Raw genomic sequence first — 21,154 nt, 5'->3', positions numbered from 1 at the left:
CTGGACTCTTGCAGGGAAGAGAGGGTCACTTGCAGGGAGGAAGCCAGAGCTCCTGGAGGGTCTCATTAAAACTTGGAGGTTTCAGGACTACAAATGCGGATTCCAGCAGTATCTCAAGCTGCCCCAAATTTGGTGCCAGTATTTATACTACTTTTCCAAGGCATGCTGTCAGGATCACCTTTTCGTTTTGATTTAGAAGGGGCCTCTCAGCATGGGGTTTTATCTGTCCTTCCCTTTTGCCTGTGTATGTATCAGTATCTTCATAAACAAGTGGTTGCCTTTTAAATGATAATTTAAGTCGCTCTATCTTAATTGTCCACCTCTCCATTGTCAAGGGCATTACAATGTCAGTGTAGATGACTATCAGAACAATGACATGGAGGTACAGCTGCAGAAGAGGGGAAAAAGGACAAAGAGGGAAAAAGGATGAAGAGGAAAGCCCTCCATTGCATGTTCCGAAGGAAGTGACATCAGTTGCTCAGAGGTCATGTCAGGAGAGCACTGGGTCGGGAGGGCCCAGAACACTAGAGCTCTGCCCCAGGCTGGTCAGAAGTTTTAGCAAAGATTCTCAGGTTTTGTTCTTATGAAAAGTGATTTTTTTTTTCTTGGTTAATATTGCTCATTAAATGCCTATTAGGTGTTTTGGTAAATCTAGATGAAAGCTCTGTAGGAGGACACATAGTTATTAAGCAACCACATACTATCAAGGATGGGCTTATAACACAAAATGATGGGTTTCAAATGTTGGATCAGGATGACAGGAGCTTCCTACCTTTGCTCCCTACCAAGATCAGAGTAGATTCAGGGCTTAAATAAGGAATGTAAATAAACATCCCTATTATAATCACCTTGCCATTCAAGGATGCCCAGATGTGCTCACTTTTTAAGTTAGTAGATTTCATTCTCTCCCATCTCATCACTAGCTCTTTCCAGGGGAGACACCCAGGGAACTGGAAGGGCTTGCCATGGGTGTGGAAGGAAACTGGAGTCTCTGGAGAAACTCCTGCAGACATGGGGAGAAGAAACAGACGCCACACAGACGGTGGTTCAGGCCACAATGGATTGGTTTCTTTTTCTCATCAATGTTAAAACAAAACATTGTTCAAGGACCCACTCACTGTACTGTGATTTTTTTTTTTTTAGCATTTAGCTGTATGGAAGTTAACATTTTACCCATCTCTTAAATTGTGCCAGGAGTGAGCATCTGGGGACAGTAACCAAGGTTTTTGGGGGACTCCCCCATCTCCAAGGGATATCCAGGCAAGTGACAAAGCCCAGTAAACACTGGAGCTCGGCCTGTGGGACAGGCTGCCCCTGGCTCTTGCAGGTTGGAGCTTTATTTTATGAAGCTGGAGAAACCGGGAGAGTCCATTCCAGGGCAGACAATGAAAGAAGCAAGAACTCCAGGCCCAGATGAAGGAATGATGAACTCAGCGCCCTTGCAAAGGGTCCCGGGGTCAGCTCACAGGGACATTCCCTGAATTCAGCAACACATTCCTGGGAAAAGGCCACTCTGAGTAACTGTAAATGGAATAGTTTCAAGGAAGGGGCATTCTTAAATGGTAGGGGAAGAAAATTCAGTCCTGAGAAACATGGGAACAAGATAACAGAGTCAGTCGAGGAAGCCCAAAATCTTATGACTGAGGAAGCCCAAAATATTACGACAAAGAAGAGATACACTTTTATAAGTTTACTATGAACAGAAATATAAAATGTAAATGTAACAATAAATAGGTCAACAGAAACAGATGTAGTCAGTTTGAACAAAGTACATTGATCACCTACAAGTAGTCCTCTGGTCACACCTCACTCACTGGCAGGCTCATCACATGACAAGTAAGTAATTCTTGAGTGTTTTCTCTGCATCTGTTTGCTTTTTTTGTGTTGCTATTAAGGAGCAAATTCTGACTCTGGAGTTTTTTTACTTCGCTGACACATGATGTCTCTGTGTCTCTCTCCCATCTCTAAAGGGAGGATGAACAGAACTGCAGTTTCTATCTTTTGTTGTTAGGTTTTGCTAACTTCAGGTATCCAAAGACTAAACTTTCAGGAGGGACAGGAGGTTCTGAATGGTCAGCACCACTCCTAGGATATCTTCATAGGTACAGGAACAAAACTCCTTTTTTTTCCAGAAACTTCTCAAGTGGGACTCATGTCTCTATCAATTTACTATTGCCTATGTTCCCAGCCACCATAAATAAATTATGTTGTGGGCCTCAGAGTATTGTATTCCTGCTGGCTGTTATAAAGCAGATGCACATGGTCCTCCCTGGTGGCCTGGAGGTTAAGTTTTAGCACTATTACTGCTTAGGCCTGAGTTTGTTTGGTCCCCTGCCAGGGAAGTGACCCATGTAGTACAGCATCCTCTCCTGTCTTGCCTGCTACTCTCCTCAGCAGTGTATCTCAATAGATCTGTCTATTCTGCTCCCCACTCTGTCTCTGGTGAATCCTCTCACCACCACCCTCCACATCTCTAGCCTGCACCCCAGTCAGTCTATGCAAAAAAGTAAGAAAGAAAAGATGCACTTGCAGTCTTGCTTAAAAAGTTGGTCAGTATAAATAACACATACATTCACATTTTTCATAATAGGCCCCAATTCTTGTGAGCCAAATTATAAGACTGAATCATAACTTAGTATGCAAATGTTAAATAACAGTAATAAGTTAATAAATACATAAATTATTTAAATATTTAAATAACATGAAGGTCACTGGCAACCTGCTAGCTAGACTATAAATAAATTAATTGATTGTTCCGGTGGATATTTAACATTTAAATATTAAAATATAGCAAACACAGTCTCATCTTTAAAAAAATAAAGCAAATCAGGTAGAAAACATCTTCTTGGATCTATTTCATGAAGTCTTTTAAAATGTTTGCATCATCTCTTCCTCCAACGTTTCATCTTGGCATGAGAACCTGAAAAAGAGTGCCAACAGTGTGTGTGTATTAGAAATGTCAGGGCAAATTCATTTCACACTATTACACAGTCTGGATCACTCCTTAAAGTGGCCTGGCTTGCCAGAGGCTTTGTTGAGACTGTTCTGAAAAGAATATGTGATCATGTCGTTTTCCTTGCTTAAAGCCCATCAGTGGCCCCCAGTGCCACCCCTCTATCCACCAAACACACAGTTTCTAACGTTAGGGGACAGCTGTCCAGGCTGGCGGGTGGGGGTTGGGACTAACTCTCTCCCTTCCCATATCTTAGATAGAGGCAGGCTGAAGCTGAACTTCAACGTTAATCTTTTTTTTTTGTTAGCTCTTGCTAAGTACAGGCATCCAAAGCCTAAACTTGCTTAGACTTGCTCCCACATTACCTAAGTGCCCTTGTGCGTAGATCCTGGGACAATATGGTTATCGAATAAATAGCTGTTAATGAACAAGTGTGTGTTTCGGACTATGAAGACCCTGTGCTGATGTCCACTCCCCGCCCTCCTCTCTTGTGGGACCCCACTCTTGTCCTGCACTTGGGAACATATGTAAGTGTGCGAGGGGGTTGTCAACCTGCTCACCTAACTGCAGGACACAGACGCCCATTCGCTCCACCAAGAGCTGTAGTAGCGGTCCCGCGCTTGCACTTGGACTGTGGCATCCTTGTTGCACTTGATCTCGGTGGAGGTTTCATCCGTGAAGGTTCTAATTTTCTGCAACGAAGAGGGACATCTTTGTCTGCAAAGCATGATCTTACCAAACAAGCACACCTTGGTGTCAGGGCACCGGAGCGAAGTCAGAGGGGAGTGTGCAGAACGAGCGCCCCCTACCGACAGAGCTTAAACCGACGCGAGCTCCGGAGGCAGTTTGGCCACGTCGGGTCTTTCCAGCACAGCTGCCTAGTCCAAAAGATCGCGAGCACTAGGTGGGACTGAGACAGATTTCCTCCAATCCCCTGGATAGTGAGAATACCAGAGCCCTATCTTTCATCAGGCCAACTCGGGTTCAAAATCCAGGTATCGCTACTGATAAGCTTTGTTGCCAGAGGAAAAGGTCTGTCTTTGTTTCCTCATTTATAATAATACCTGATAACAATCACACCCACTTCACAGATGGTAAAAGCTAAAGGTAATAACCATGTGCCACTCTTAGCAAAATCTTTAACCATGCATGGCCCTTCCTGGTGGCGCAACAGGTTAAAGTGCAGCACCAAATGAGAGATCAGGGGGAAAAAATAACATCTTAAAATTAAACAAAAAATACAACAAAACTAAACAAATTAAACAGAAAGCTATAATTTGGAGACCTTTTGCAGGGGAAGGCTGAGGGAGAAGATACAAAAAAAACAAAAAACAAAAAAACCAACCAACCAAACAAAAAACCAGGCAGGAAGAGCATCAAGGACTGAAGTGATGGTGCATGGGTGAGTTGGTGGTGGAAATTCTATGGGGACTACATCTGATGTAAAACATATGCAAATAAAGAAATCATAAAAAAAAAAAAAAAAAAAAAAAAAAACAACCCCGCAGCATTATGAAACTATCTGCAGCTATGGCAGCACAAGTTTGATTCCCTGGCCAGGGGGTGACCCACATGGCCCAGCAGACCTCTACTGTCTTGCCCACTGCTCCCTCCAGTATATTTCAGTCATTCTGTCTGTTCTGCTCCCCACTCTATCTCTAGTGAATCCTCTATCCTGTACCCCAGTTCTTGTATGCATAAATAAAAAGTAAATCTCTTTTAGAAAAATCTTTAACCATGTAGAAATTGGTCAGTAAGTATTTCTATTAATGATACAGCCATTAAGTAGGGAAGCTAGAGCTCAAGGTTTAAAGTGATTAGATAATCTCAGATACTCCAGAATAGCCCTTCCCCCTAGAATGAAAAAAAAACTGTCAGTCACTGAGTTTTCTCTCCATGGCAAAAGCTATATTAAATGGGGCTTTTATGCAGCAATTTTAAAATGAGGTTTTTTTAAAAGCAAATTTGAAAGGAGGCTGGAGTGTCTCTGAGATGCTGGGTTGATGAGACCAAGACAAGAAAGTCTGTAAATCATCATCTTAGTCCATGTAAATGGCAACCATCTATTTAATAAAATCAATTCCCCATATGTGGAAGAGCTGGGAGTTATCTGTTTGGAGTCAGACATAGCATTCACTATATTCACTCAGTTGAAACAATAATTTGAAACTCTTAATTAACCTCCCTGGGATTCCATGTGTTCCCTTGTGGTGATAACAATACTGCCTGCCTGTGAGGCATATGAGAGGACAAGGTGAGACACCCCAGTAAACCTTAGCATAGACACGGGCATGCAGGGTCCCCTGAAAATCTTGGTGGTTCTTATCACTTGTTCATCTCCTTGATGTGGGCCTGCATAATCCTGAATATAAGGAATATATAGAATATATTCTATAGTATATACAGAATATTTAGAACTTGAATCACAACATACCCTTTCTTTCTTGTTCTTCTCCAGGACCCGAACACAAAATGTCAGGGAGAAGTAGGAATGTGGGGTGCTCCAGGTGTCAGGGTACTCCCAGTTGACCTCCACATGTTTAGAGTTCTTTAAAGGATTTAGCTGCAGGTTCTTGGGCGGGTCTGGCTTGACTGAAGAAGAAGATAGAAAAATGCCCCTTATTTTCCTGGTGTGACTTGGGCATGAAGTAGGTCTGACTTCAGAACCTACTTTCATCTTGGGCCAGCTGGGTGTCCCCATGATAGTTACTTAACTTCCCTAGTACCTGCTAGCACCTGAGGTGTTGGCGCTGTGGAAGCCACATGAGCCCAATCACCACATCCTTTACAGTTAAACCAGTGCGAGAACTGTCAATCCCCTTCATAGCGCTGAACTGAGAAGCATGCTGAGCTGCTGAATGGGAGTGAGAGATTTCTTACTGTGGCTCTTTTGTCTTTTCGTGGCATCTGGCAGTGACTTGTCCTAATTATAGCTAACTAGTTTCTGTGCAATGGTTCATGCACATATGCAATAAATCATCACTTATGCAATAAATCATCATTGAGCATCCATGACATACCAGCTAGGGACCAGGTATAGGGGTACAGCAGTGAAGGTCTCCAAGTCTGTCCTTACGCAGCTGAAGGAGGATGGTCAAGAAATGTACCGGGCCCTCTAGGTCCAGCCCCACTCCACACAAAGGCCAGGAACCCTGCCGATGCTCTGTGAATGATCTTCCCTTAGTCTCAGCTAAACATCATCTGCCTGAAGAACCATCTCCTGTCCCCCACCCTCATGTGCACCAGATCTCCCCACAGAAGGCAACTCTCCACAAATGCCACAAAAGGCCTGTGGTTCCTTTGCAAGGCATTCCTGGGGCAATTCAGTGGACAAATTGTAAAATCTGCCTATTAGAAATGTCCACTTTGGAGCATTTACATTCTAATCAAGAAGTCTCTTTTCAAATGCTAGAGAAAGCAGTTGGGAATAGGTGGTAGGGTTCAGTAGAAAAGCCCTGGCTCTGAAGAAATATAGTCACTTGTCACATAGGAAGGGGACCCCTTCTGAGAAATGCATTGTTAGGAGAGTGTGTCATTGTCAAATCTCACTGAGTATGAACACACAACCTACACATGAGGTTCCACACACTCAGTACACCAAGTGGGGCTAGTGCTGCATGCTGGCCTCTCCCTGACAGAGGGCTGGCTGTGTTATGCTCCTGGGGCTGCTCTGGGACTCCTCATGGAAACTACCTGGAGCGCTGGGGGGCTTTACCAGTAGGACAGATCTGGGGTTCTGAATGGCTATGAGTGTTCTAACCAAAGACTTAATTTCCAGAGGTCTCCCTGGTGGTGCAAGTTAAGTCTCAGCACTATGAAGCTATCCACAGCCACTGCAGCATGAGTTCGATCCTTTGGCAGGGAGCTGACATACATGGTGCTACAGCCTTTCTTCTTCTGTCTCGCCCACTGCCCACCTCAGCTGTGCACTTCAGTCCATCTGCCTGTTTTGCTCCCCACTCTGTCTCTGGTGAATCTTCTCACCACCCTGCACCTCTGGCCTACACCTCAGTTCTTGTATGCATACATAAATAAAATAAATCTTTAAGGAAAAATAAAAGACTCAATTTCCTTTTCCTTAAAATGCATATGGTAATACCTACAGTGTACTTTGTATTTTTTATTTTTTGGAGTACAGGATCAAAGGGCTAATCCCAGGAGCTCCTCGGCCTAGGGCTGGGGCATTGTGGACACGTGCTGGACAGCAGGCAAGCATATTAGCACATGGAATCACGCAAACTCACTGATGTCCCTGATGAAGAAGCTGCTGGTGTAGTTTTCATACTTGAGCTTGTGAACAGCGTCCATCACAACTTCAATAGGCAGGGTCTCCTCGGCGGCTGGACAAGCGCTGCCCTCCTGACATGCTACTGTATACTTGTAGTAGTCCCTGTGGTCTACTCGGACCTTCTCATCTGAGCGTGTCACTTGGCCACATGTCACCCCTCGGGGGTCAGAGGAGCTGAAATCAAAGACGGACATCATTACTGTGGGGCCCATATTTGCTGGTGACTTCCTATGGGTCAGAGCTAGAGAGCCAGCTGGGGACACACTGATTTCTCCCCAGGTGTAAGACACTGCTCTCTCCAAGAGGCCACGCTCTGCCTCAAGAGATGGTGTAACTATTTAATGACAGTTCCACGTTTCAATGCCTCTGGCCTAAGTGAATCTGGAAATTTTTAGATCTTTGGTTAATTTCCTTACTAAGAATTTTAAATTCATATTCCCCATTTGAATTAGAAAATCGGTACATGCTAAATATGAAAATTAAAAAGCTAAAGATACCTACAAAGGGATTGTGTGCATCTTTTTTAACCCTAATCTTATTCCCCAGACAAAAATAGTATTCATAGCTGTCTCTCTCCAGAGCTTTTCAATGAATATTCAAAGCAATCCCATCTTCACCCGACTATATGCACACATACATATATTGTTAATATATGCACATATTGATTTATTTCTCAACTACATTATAGATTATAAATATCTCTTATTTATGAAATAAGACGGCTTTTTCCCAATGAACATATTTTGGAGTGCTCCCCACTACAGAACATAGATTGGGTTGTTCATTTCAGTATCGCACATCTAACCAGAGTGTAATGTACACATTGCATTGAGCCTCTTCCTGCTGATACCAAAGGTGTCATAGTGAACACTGCATCTATGTATGCCTTTGTGCACTTGTCTCAGCGTCTCTCTGCTAAGCATTTTAATTAAAAAAAAAATTTTTTTAAAAAGATGTATTTATTTATGCACACAGAACTGGGGTACAGGCCAGAGGCTCAGGGGTGGTGAGAGGATTCACCAGAGATAGAGTGGGGAGCAGAACAGGCTGACTGAGGGGAGCAGCAGGCGGGTCAGTAGAGGTCTGCCGTGCCATGTGGTCACCTCCGGTGTGGGGATCAAACTCATGTTGAAGGGGCTTTAGCTTCTCAGTGCTATGTTTTAACCCGCTGAGCCACCAGGGGGGCCTTAAAAAATTTTTTTTAAAGATTTGTGCATATAAGAAATGGGGTACAGGCCAGATGTGGTGGGGAGTGAAAGGAGACAACAGAGACAGAATGTGGAGTAGAGTAGGCAGATTTATTGAAATACACTGCTGAGGGGAGCGGTGAGTGAGACAGGAGAGGTCTGCTGCGCCATGTGGGTCACCTCCCTGGCTGGGGATTGAACTTGTGTTGCAGTGGCTGTGGATAGCTTGATAGTGCTGCACTTTAACCCCTTGCACCACTAGGGAGGCCCAGTATTTTAATTTTAAAGACAGAAAAGTGAAATCTCAATGGCTGGCTTAGTCTTGTAAACAGTGGCCAGGCTATGATGATGGCTGAGAGTTTGCTCAGTTATCTTCTATTTCTTGAGAACTCAGACTATGAGGGAAGGAGCCACACAGGAGGCCAATGCAGGGCCTGTATCCCAGGAAGCTGTTTTCTCAAAGAAAGTCCAAGTACGCTGGAGTCAGCAGAAGAGATTTACTGACCCTGCCTGGAGGCATTTCTAGAGGCCTCAACAGAGTTTGGGCTGGCCTTCACAGCTTTCCAAATCCAGGCCCTAGAGTTCTTATGTCTATTTTCAACTCTAGGGGTAAATCACTCGTAGCTTTGATTTTTCCCTTTATGCCTGTCAGTGGTACCAGGAGCACTAATGAGGCATTACCAGGGCACTTGGGTGAGTGGATTCAGACCGGAACGCTTTCCTTACATTCCAATAATATTCTATTCTACACATACATTCAGTCAGGAGACTGACTTGAGTCTCAAAAGTCTTTCCCCTACCTAGGCAAGGAGGGTAGGTTGGAAAATAATAGGCAATTGTTTTGTTTTCTCCCTTATCTTGACTGACTAGGCCATTGCTAGGTCACCCTTATTTTCTTAAGGAAATAGTTTTAGCAAAACACTGAAAGCCAAAGTGGTCCCACTTACCCTTTGCTGCTCTTCATACTGAATCTCAAGTCTGTACTGAGTGCTGTCAGCCACCAGCAGGTGAAACGACCGGAATAATTCTTTGCCTCACATTTTAAAAAGCTCTTATTTGGGGGCTCTGGATGAATAAAGAACAAAAATTCAGTCTTTAGGGTTTTCTTCCAGAAAGCCTTGGGTTGTGATTAGTCATAAGCCACCAAGTGACATAAGGTTGAAGTTCCTCCATTTATTTCCTTGGGGAATAATGCTGCTTTTCTAGTAGGGGTTGCCTGAGAGGATGCTGATCCTGCAGAGGCTACTGTGGCCTAACATGAGCCCAAGGCTGGCACAAAGGTGTCAAGCAACGCTGAGGGGCAGTATGGTTACCAACTCTCTCCTAAGAGATAGTGTAGGTAGCAAGTAACCAAGAAGTGAGACACTGACCACTTTCTGCTAGTCATCCAATAATAACACTATTATTTAAGGCAATGTCAAGAAAAATAGATTCTCCATGGAATACAACATGAGAATGAATATGATGTTTGATCACCCAAATGGTCCGGGAAAGCAAAGCAAAATTCAGGATCTGCATGGACTTGATATCAACTCATTCACTACACTGATTTGTCTTGCCTTTTGAATTCTTTGTGTCTCTTATGATGAAGAAGATGGACACCAACCCAGGGAATGGAGTTACCTTTCTGGTTTTTTAAGATATCAGAGGACCAAACCCCATCTTCTCTTTTGTGAAGCAACAGGAGCAACTGACTGAGAACGTGACCGCCTTTGTGACAGTTGTACTGGCCGGCATCTCCAAACTCTTTGACTTGGATGGTCAAGGTCTTGCCTGAGCCTAGGATCTCACTGCTCCGGTCTGAGGTCCAGGTGATGCCATCATCTTCGTCTGTATCGCAGGTAAGAACCACTGTCTCTCTAGGGGCATCTGGATGCCAATCCAGCTCGACCACATAAACTGGAGGGCAAGGAAGCGGAGAACTGCATATAAGCTCAGTGAACTCTGGGACTGCACCTTATAAGGCACCAGGGCATCCCTCTTGCCTACACACCCTGCTTATAACAATAAGTACATGCCAAGGTCATCTCAGGGTACTGGGCCCCACTTGGGCTTGGTCGTGGGTGACAGAAGCAAGGAGTTTCATTACTGCCATTAACTCATGAACTGGTCAGTGCCTTTTTTAATTAACCTTTGATTAGCTGGCAGACGCTGATACCCCAAAAAGGCAAGCAGCACAGGTCTCTTGCTGCAGGCCTGGTGGAAGCAAGAGGAAGTCCCTTATTCTACTAATACATATGTTATTATTCTGCTAACAGTTTTGATTTATCACTGGGATAATAAAAAAGAAATTCTGCATAATCTTCAGAGACATTTTAAACAGCCAAGACAATAATACTAGCTAACATTTACTTTCATTTTAGCAACTGTCTTCTGCCTTCACTAACATCTAAACCATGTAGTAGGGGTCACTTTGCAACCCCCAGTTTACAGTGGAGGACACTCAGGCTCAGAGATGACTCAGTTCAAGGTTGCACAACCTGTTTCAAAGGCAAAAACAGCCTTTGAACCCAAATCAATGTGAGTCTAAAAGAACAATATTTTCCCCAAAATGCTTCATCAGAAGTGAGCCACCTTAGTGCCAACTGCTGGAGGGGCAGGTGGAGGACACAGCTCTTACACTTTTCTTTCTTTTTTAAGATTTATTTATTTATGTATACAGAACTGGGGTACAGGCCAGAGGTGCAGGAGCGGATTCACCGGAGACAGAGTGGGGAGCAGATCGACCAAGTACACTGCTGAGGAGAGCAGTGGGCGGGTCAGGAGAGGTCTGCCGCACCCTGTGGGTCACCTCCGGGGCTGGGGATTGAACTTGCACTGAAGTGGCTGCAGCTAGCTTGCAATGCCTAACCCCCTGCGCCAACAGGGAGGGCCCAACTCTAATACTTTTCTAATCTCCATTTGGAATTTTAATATTAGGGTCATATGATGCAGCTATTTTTCTCAGTATTGCTGCACCAAATTCCCTATCTCCTTTCCTACCTGGCCCACCAAAGGCTCCATCTCTGGCATCTATGTGAAAGCCACACCAGACAAATGCTCCCCAAGGAGGGAGGAGTGCTGCCCAGCGTTGCTACCACCAGGAGGTCCACTCATGCTGGCGCGTTTTAGCCTGACCTTCCCACGGGGGCTGCCTGAGACTTCTGGCTTAGATTCTGGGGTCTCCACCAAGAATAAGGCGTGGCTGGTTACCGTTTTTCTCCAGTTCCCATATAGCCAGGAGAGGTGTTGCCAGCAAAACCAGGGAAACCCAAGAGAGGACCAACTGCTGCTGCAGCATCTGCAAGAGGGGACAGAGAGGCAGGGAAAGAGAAGAGGGAACATCAACATTTATTCAGTTTCCGCTAGAAGCCATATCCACACTCTGTGTACATTATTTTAATCTTTATTTTCCCCTATAGTCAGGTCAATGCGACATGGATTTCAGGAGCCTGATGCAGCTCTCCGGGTAAGAACTTTTCCAAATAGAGAAGTGCAGACTATCTGGAGTGGAAGGAGAGAACGCCAGCTGGCTGATATAATCCTCTTATTTTTTAAGATGAGAGTATTCGGCTGAGCACAGCAACAGGGCTTGTTGGGATCGACATTCAGAAGTTATTTACTTGTTACTTACTATCTAAAGGGCACTGAGTTAGAGGAGTTTGGAGGGGAAAAGGGTATTACCTGGCACTGGCTTTTAGGAAGCAAATACTTTCATTCACCAAATATTTACCAAGTGAGCATGTTTAAGTAAGTGCCTCACCTCTAGGTGGGGAGCTAAGCTACACCCCCGGATTGTGGAGCTCAGGCAGTGTATGCCATGGTGGGGAGAACTGCTGTAGTCCTGGGGGGGGAGAGGTGTCTCGCTGTGTTCTTTATCCCCTTTTATTATGAAATGCAGCAACTTTGGCAGCAATTTTCCGGAACGCGGTTTGTGCTTTTACCACTGTAGCATAGAGCTTTTGTCGGTAACTCCCAACAATTTAGTCCAAGTAACAACTGTCGTAAAGCGCTGGTTGCCACAGAGCATCACGAGCTTATAGTCAAGCATACAAGGGCTTGATTTCTGGTTCCACCATGCTCTGAGTGATACCCGCCGAGTTAATCTCCGAACCTCAGTCTTATCATCTATACAATGGACAGGACAACACTCTCAAAGGGTTGGAAGGATGCAATGAGATGCTATAGCTGACACCCAATAACATGTCAACTTGTACCTAGGGGAGGGACAGAAATAGCACACTGGGATCAAAGGAAATGTTCACAGAGGCAGTGCAATTACACAGCCTGTAAAACCCAGATGTCGGCACTCTGGGAAAGGAAGCAACAGATTCCTGGCATCTCTTGGCGATTCCTTTATACTCCGGGAGCGCTGGGGTTTCCCCCTTGGCTGCGTGCCCAGCTCCACCTCTCTGACTTCAGGTGTATTGGAGAATTTCAGGTGAGTTGCACTGCTGGGTCAAGGGTGGCCCCAGTGATGGTTCTAAGGTCCCTTTTAGTATTGCTTAGGTTTTAAAGATTTATTTACTTATGCATACAGATGGGTACAGGCCAGAGGTGCAGGGGCGGTGAGAGGATTCACCTGAGACAGAGTGGGGAGCAGAACAGGTGGACTGATGAAATACACTGCTGAGGGGAGCAGCGGGCGGGCCAGGAGAGTTTTGCCACGCCATGTGGGTCACCTCCCGGGCGGGGATCGAACTCATGCTGAAGTGGCTTTAGCTTCTTAGTGCTGTGCTTTAACCTGCTGCGCCACCAGGGAGGGCCTCCTTAGGTTTTAAACACACACTGGCAGAAGGTGGAGATGGTGATGGGAACAAAAACTGGGGACAACATGGAATAACCCCATTGTATATTACATGCAGATAGATATGAATATACAACTTGCATTTATACAGATATGCGACTTGTCTTACATAGATAGTTTATATTGTGTACTCGTACATGCATCTAATATAACAATACAACCCTTTAGATCAGCTGATTCCAGGGAGCTATACCCCACAGCCCACATGGCCTCTGTACGATAAATTTGAGTTTTCCTTTTTTTATTGACATAAAATTGATTTTCAACTCTGAATAATTTAAGGGCCACACTGGGGCCTAGGGTTAAGTCTCGGTGCTATCACTGCTAAGGCTCAATGATGGCCTGAGCTCGCTCTCCAGCCAGGGTGCTAACTCTTAAGACACAGCTGACCTCTCCTGTCTTGCCAGCTGCTCTTCTCAGCAGTGTGTTTCAGTACATCTGCCTGTTATGTTCCCCACTTTGTCTCTGGTGAATGCTCTTACTCCCTGCACCTCTGGCCTGTACCCTAGTTTTACACAAAAATAAATAAATAAAATCTTAAAAAGAATGCAAATATGATATAATTTAGGACAACAGATCCCCACATCCTCAGGTATCTGTTACCACACCCCACCCAGCACCAAAGCACCCCATAGTCCTTTACACTTTACATTTGCCCCCTCCCTCTTTCCCCTCCCCCATTCCAAATTGGAGAGTCTTCAGGTTTAAACTGTAATTTCACAAACTCTGGAAACCCTTGAATGAGGTATGGTGAGTGAGAGGATTCACCAGAGACAGAGTGGGGAGTAGAACAGGCAGATTGACAAAGGACACTGCTGAGGGGGGCAGTGGGTGGATCAGTAGACGTCTGCCAAGCCATGGGGTCATCTCTAGGGCAGGGGATCGGACTTGTGCTGCAGTGGCTTCGGAGAACTTCATAATACAGTGCTTTAACCCGGTGCGTCACCAGCAAGAGCCCATCAAGTTTTATATTTTATTACCGTGGAAGTAGAAAAAAGAATTTTTCTACATTAACTATTGAAAAGTATTTCCAAAAACATTTCTAAGAAGAAAAAAGAATTATTTAAAAATAAAACGAGAGGGCCCTCCCTGGTGGCGCAGCGGGTTAAAGCACAGCACTAAGAAGCTGAAGCCACTTCTGCATGAGTTTGATCCCCGCCTGTCCGGGAGGTGACCCACATGGCATGGCAGACCTCTCCTGACCCGCCCGCTGCTCCCCTCAGCAGTGCACTTCCATCAGTCGGCCTGTTCTGCTCCCCACTGTCTCTGGTGAATCCTCTTGCTACCCCTGCACCTCTGACCTGTCCCCCAGTTCTGTATGCATACATAAACGAATGAATGAATGAATGAAACGAGAGTCCCAGCAGGCCTGGCTGCCACAGGCTCAGGGCCCCACTCTAGACCAGGCAGACCTGCCTTGGCACCCCAGCTCTGCTGCTTGTGCCCTCGGTGATGCCGAGCAAGTCACTCGACCTCTTTAAGCCAAATATGCTTTATCTGTAAAATGGGCATTCGTGGTAGAGACAAATGATATGAAGCAGTTCTCACTGGGATTCGACATGGTGCCCAGATGAGGGCAGGGCTACCAGTTAATCGTCCTCACAGAGCCCTGTGCCCTGGTCAAACCTCTCTGTACAGTTGCAACATTAAACTTCTTTCCTGAGCTGTCTCCGCTACCACTTTGGGCTCCCCAATAGCAGGGAGCATGTTTGTTTTAGGTCACACTGTAGCCTCAGGATAGCATGGAGACTCTAACATAGAGGGATTTCATGCATTATGAGAAGTATATATACATTTAAAATTTAAAAATTCAGTGAAATATCAAATTACAGCAAAATGTGCTGTACAAAGACATTTAAAAAGGACACACAGCAGGTTCAAAATGGGGTCACTCAATGAAGCCCATGCCAGCAAACCAAAACTTGATACTGAACCTAATTGTGTTTTCAACATATTCCAGAAATGTAAACTTTAGCCAGACATGCTAGGCTATTCTGGTCAGCATTGGTGAGATGATCTATCTGACAGACCTCTGCCAACTCCTAACTCTACCTGAAAAAAATTCCCTTCCCTCATTGTGTCCCTTTTCATCTGAAAACACTTTCCATTTTGTACAGCTCTGAGGAGCTTCTTTCTACATGTGATTGAGCCCGATTTATGAATTGTTGAATAGAGCCAGTTACATCTTTATATTTCCTTGGTTATTATTATTATTATTTTTAATGGAGGCTTCCCAAATTCTTCCTGATATATCTTGAAATTCATATTTGAAAAGTGAGCTCTGAGCCCTGTCATCTCTATTAACATGGTATCTTAATAGATCATTTTTTTAAAACCTGAAAATTGTTGCAACCACTTTTACTTGGGCAGGATTAAGACATACATTTTAAAACTCTTCAAATAGTAGTTTTAAACATGACAGTTGCTTTCCATTTTTTAAAGTGGAGCCAAAGCAAGTTAATTCAAAAGAACTGAACCAATCTGCTTGTTGTCACAATTGTTAAATTCCCCACCAGTCTGGGGTGGAGGGTACTCCATAACTATAAGGAATAATCTGAATGTGATAACATCATTGAATTCATTATTAACGAATGAAAGACTTTAAATGTTTACCATCCTAAGCAGTCAATGCTCACTTAACTGTACAATCACTGTAACTGACAGGTATTTATATCAAAGAACACATTTTTGTATACATACCACTGCAAAACAAAACAAAACAAACTTTTCTAGAAAATGAGCATGATAGACCTTAGTATACAGCGATTATTGGTTGATACTTAAAATTAATACTTTATACATCAGTCAGCAAAGCACCAACTTGTCACCAGAGTCCCAGCAGATTAAGTCACCAGGAATGCTTCCAGAAACCCTCCCCCTTCCACAATGCTGGGCTTGTGAGTAGCCTGCTGACTGGAGCAGAGGCAGTAGAGGGGAGGGAGGAATGCTTACCTTGCTTCTGGCCAGGGTGTAGGGCTCACCAAGTCTGAAACCCTTGCTTCTGCTGCTTTACTGGTGCTGCTACTGGAGTTTATATACTCTAGCCAACTTTCTGGTACGAACTTGAAACTGACTGGTCCAGTTGCAACACACAAATCTCAAAACACTGGGGGGAATTTCAAGTTCCCCTTTTGTTTTTCTGTGTCTATCAATACACTGAAGGAGTTGAGCGTCAAAATCCTAGGTAATGAACTACGAGGAAATGAGCAGGGGAAAGGAAGGAGACTGAGTACTCCCATCTTTGGGTTGGGTTGACCCCAGGGTCAAAGAGTCTAAAGGCTGGTCACGCTAGAGGCTGAGGTCAGGGTTTCTAGCGATTGTGTGTTAATGAGCCCAAAGTCAAATCTCTGACTTTAAAGAGGATGAGACTAAGGGCAAAGGTTTAGCATATTGGGGCAACTTCCCTCCACATCACTCCTTGATATCTGGATTTCAGAAACATTACCACCCCATCGCATTGTGGCTCCAAGAACCCATTCTAACTCTTCCTTTATACCTCCCCCAGAATCCCCACGACCTCCCCACACACTCAAACACTTGCATGCTCATCCAAAGAACAGCTCTGGGGAGATGATAAAAACGGACCTACTACTAAGAAGACTCATAGTTTTGCTCATTGACAGATGGGGGCACAAACAGTTCATGTACACGGATTATATCCACACTTACTTGCACACAAATCTTTGGTCCTACAAAGTCTAAGCACATGCGTGAAGCCAGCCAGAGATTTCTAATGTAATTTAACACTGCTAAGAGGTGCTCAAATGCGCACCACGGTGTTAAGACACCCCCAAGAGCCCCTGTACAGGGACAAGAACGCGATCGTACCCAGAGTCGCCGACAGAGGGCGCTGCGGCGAGGCGGCCCCGCACCCAACGCTGGTCCGGATATTGAACCAAAACGACCTTTCCAACCCCGCGCCCGAGGGGTCGCGCGGCTAGGGAAGTTCCCAGGCCGTGCCATGGTTCAGGTGGGCGCACATTTCCGGCCTAACTTTGCTCACAGTGTCAGCTGGAAGAAAACAGGAAACTCTGGCGAGAGCAGCGGACCTTCCCAGCCGCAGGCTTCCTCCCTCCTTGCCCGCCCGGGGCCGTGGGAAGGCGGCCGCTTAGAGGTTCGTATCACTGGTTCTGAGACCTTGTGCTTAGCTGGGCGGAGGCCTCACCTCCATTTCCCATCTCCTCTGACCTCCAGGCTCCCAAAACGTGGCCTTTAGGCCTCAAGTGAAAGGACGTTCTTCTCCGTTTAAACAAAATAAAACGTTCTGTATGCAAAAGCTCCACGTTAAGTGAACGTCAGGGGTTGTATCATTTGTTGGTTGTAGGATACTAAGTTTGTGTGCGCTCCTGCTTTTACGACGGGCTTTCCTGCAGAGAAAGACTAGGCCGTGTTAACAAGGAAAGCGAGAAAGAGAGGGGAGAGAGAGAGGAAAGAACGAGCCCAAGAACAGACCCCCAGTGGAGACTTTTCTTATTAAGCCCCAAATACCCGACTGCAGTTTCAGCCTCTTTCCCAATTGGAAATTTAAACTCACCAATCTGGAATAGTAGTGAGATAGCTGCATAAGGCCCTCCCTTGCAGTTTCAGCCTCTTTCCCAATTGGAAATTAAAACTCACCAATCTAGAATACTAGTGAGATAGATAGCTGCATAAGGCCCTCCCCGCTCCCCGACCTCCCCTCAGCTACTGCCAGCCCCCCAGCTAGGGGGCCTTGCTTGAAATAATCTTTCTTATGTCTTGCTAATGGCTTGTCCCACCTCCTGCCTGACTATAAAACCTCCCATTTTGCATCTCTCAGTAAATGGCAGATGGACAGCCGCCCTATTCACAAATCATTTACAATGCATATTAGAAATTTAAAAATGAACTCCATGGTTTTTATTTTTTATTTTGTCATTTTGTTACAGGGTAGGGAGAGGGGCACCACTGAACCCCCCAAACCTGCCTGCTCTAAATAGGTTCTGCCATCTGCCGCATCAAGACAAAAACATATAAGACTTTAATGAAAAGGAACTTTTATACAGTGAGTATACAATACAGAAGACAAAGAATATAACTTCAAAATTAAATACCTGAAGTGGGCAAAAGTCCTATCCCCTCGTGGGTAAAAGTCAACCCAAAAGGGATTGGCCCAAAGCAAGGCCTGAAAGCCCGCCACAAGAACTAAAGCACCTTTTCAGCACATTCCTGAAAAGGGTGAGGAATGGCCAGACAAGTCTGGGAGGAAAAGAGCAAAATCAGGACAAACACTGCTGTAGTCAATCTCCCCACGGCTCTCTCACCCACGTCTCTTTCAACCAACTAGGGCCAAGAAATAAACACAGTTTCTATACATGTCTCCCTTTGCTCCATGAGGCTTCCTCAAGTCTCCTGGCTCTCCATCCTGCTTCCTTCCTCCCCAGATTCCTTCTGTTCTCTTCTTTTCTCTGCTCACCTCCATCCTCATTCTGGGTGAGGCAGGGAACCTGGAACTTCCCCTTTTCCTGGTGACCACCTTGTTCAATTTAACAGCAGTGCCCCGATTTTCCATTGTTTGATTTTTCTTCCAGTTGCTGTAAACATGATATTGTACATGCACACACACATATATATATATTAAGCTATGTCAACTTGTGGGTTCTTTCTGTAAATATGAACAGTTGTCCCCCACCCCTCTTTATTCACTGGCAATACATTCCAAGACCCCCCAGTGGATACCTGAAACCTTAGAGAGTACTGAATGAAACCATGGATAGTGCTGTATTCCTTAGTTACTGTGTTTTTCCCCTGTATGTACACACCTATGATAAGATATAATGACTTAGGCACAGTGTGAGATTAACAGCAACAATAATTAAATGGAATAATTATAGCAAAATACTGTTACAGAGCTTATGTGAACATGGCTCCTATCAAAATATGTCATGATTTTGAGGGTAGTTGACTATGGGTATCTGAAACCACAGAATGCACAAGTGTCAATAAGGGAGCCATTTATTTTCCCCAACAAATAACCAACACTTAGTATGAAATTGACATGAAATAGTTTCACTTATTTACCTGCAGTTGTTGTATTATTCCATAGGAGCCCTTCTGTGACCCCCCCCATAAATACATTCATACATAAAAAAGAGAAGTAAGCCAGAATATTTTATCAGTAAGTTTATAAATTCATCTGTAAAGTTAAGGAAAGTTATTTGAAGCATAAAATCTAAGTTAAACTAGTGCACAAGTTATGTAAAAGCTGCTTCAAGGTAAAGCTCTGGCTCCCCTGTTCCATTCAAACTGCAAATTAGGAGCATGTGCTTTGGGGTTAGAGCAGAATTTTAGTACCTCCTCTGCAAGTGACTTAACTTCTCTAAACCTCAGTTCCCATGTCTGTAAAATGGGATTAGTAATAGTATTTGCTCTTAGGTCTTTTGGGAAAATTAAGTGAGACATGATGTTATGCACTTAAGCATAAACTCCTGGTTAAGTGCTTGATAAATGCTGCATTCATTCATCTGTTCAGCCATTCATTCATTCAGTTGCTCATTTTTCCCTGATTGTCCCAGGAAGTTTCTTGGTAACTCACTAGAGAATATTGACAATTGTGAGAATGAAAAAGGGAATTAGGAGGTTGGTTTCCTAACGGTTCTCTTGCTGTGAAACCACATACTGCAAGCCATGCTCTACCTTGGCTCTGAACATTCTGGTAATTGAGATAAGAAGAACCTGCACTGGCCCCTTCTCTGGCTTATAGGACTGATCAACAATTTTGATGAGTCCAGAGCAAGCAGTTCTCACACTTTTAAGTAGCCAAGAAGAAAAATTCAGGATCTCAGGCCCCACCCTTAAAAGGTGTGATTCAGCAGATCTGCATTTTAACAAGCTTGTAGTGTTGTGGGGAGAGGATGTCCTGAGTAAGGTTTTATGGACTCCACCCCAACCCCAGACCAAAGCAATCCAAGATACCAAGGACTATAAATTCCATAATGTCATCACCACCCAAGGGAGGGTTGCTGGGAACTGAGGGTGGAGATAAGCAGCCAGGGTTAGTGTATAACTAGGCAGATGGGCCTTGGGGAGTCCTTGTTTTTTTTTTTTTTTTTTTTTTTTGCCAGCTTTCAGTATGCTATTGGGGTGCCAGCTCAGTGGAATTGACGTCATCTTTTGGAGTTTGGGTCCTTGGGTTCACTCTGGGAAAGGTTTCACCAGAGCTCCCCTTTCAGCGGCTCACGGCGCGATTCTTCATGAGACAGAGACTCAGTTATATTTAAAGAGTAAGTTTATTAGAAAGAGACAGGAGAGGAAAAGACATTTGCATAGGCACAAACAGACAGGAAGAGCTGCCCCAAAAGGGACAGGTTTGCAGAGAGAGAGACCTGCTTGGTTGCAAGTGGGTGGCCTTAGGAGAGAGCGGCTCCACTGAGGGAGGTCAGTGCATAGAAGTCCTGGCATGGTACAGGTCATGGGCAGGAAGGAGGCTGCTGCCCTGCAGAGGGAGAAAGTGGGTGGAAAGAAGCACCAGCATAGCCACAGGTGGGCTGAGGAGCAGCAGCCCCATGCTGGTGGAAAGACTGCCCCGATATAGACAGCTTTTCTTTGGGAGGGGCTCACTCTTTGTGAACCTGGGTTTGTTGACTTTGAATAGAATCTGAGAGGTCTGGAGATTCTTGAAGGGCTTAATCTCCAAGTCCTTATCTTTTACCTTTTGGGTCTGAACTTCAGGCACAGCCCCCAACAGCCTGTTATCTGTTGGGACCTCTTGGAGACACCCTGGATGTCTGAGCATCCGGCTGGCTTTGGCATCTGAGGGCTTTGATTTTATGGCTGTGTCAATTGCTGCACTAGCCCCTTCTACCTCTCCTCTTTGTGCGACTCAATCTTGTGATGCCTCCCCTGCGTTCCTTACTCCAACAGAACTGGTAGGATGTAATCACCAACTTATCTCACTTTCTTTCTCTTTGAGTTCTTCCTTT

At 44.8% G+C, this 21,154-nt stretch overlaps 1 protein-coding gene across 1 annotated transcript; it reads right to left on the bottom strand.

The window, feature by feature from the left end:
* Positions 1 to 3,513: 3,513 nt before the first annotated feature.
* On the bottom strand, positions 3,514 to 11,708 carry IL12B (interleukin 12B). The gene is made up of 6 exons (XM_004689824.1): positions 11,621 to 11,708; positions 10,052 to 10,327; positions 9,376 to 9,493; positions 7,198 to 7,415; positions 5,388 to 5,545; positions 3,514 to 3,645 (listed from the first exon to the last, which is right to left on the bottom strand). The coding sequence occupies exons 1-6, from the start codon at positions 11,706 to 11,708 to the stop codon at positions 3,514 to 3,516; spliced, it is 990 nt and encodes a 329-aa protein (XP_004689881.1).
* Between the last annotated feature and the right edge of the window lie 9,446 nt (positions 11,709 to 21,154).

This window comes from Condylura cristata, unplaced genomic scaffold (assembly GCF_000260355.1).
Source record: "Condylura cristata isolate star-nosed mole 26May11 unplaced genomic scaffold, ConCri1.0 scaffold00026, whole genome shotgun sequence".
NCBI classification, from domain to species: Eukaryota; Metazoa; Chordata; class Mammalia; order Eulipotyphla; family Talpidae; genus Condylura; species Condylura cristata.
This window is presented reverse-complemented; position numbering and strand designations above follow the sequence as displayed.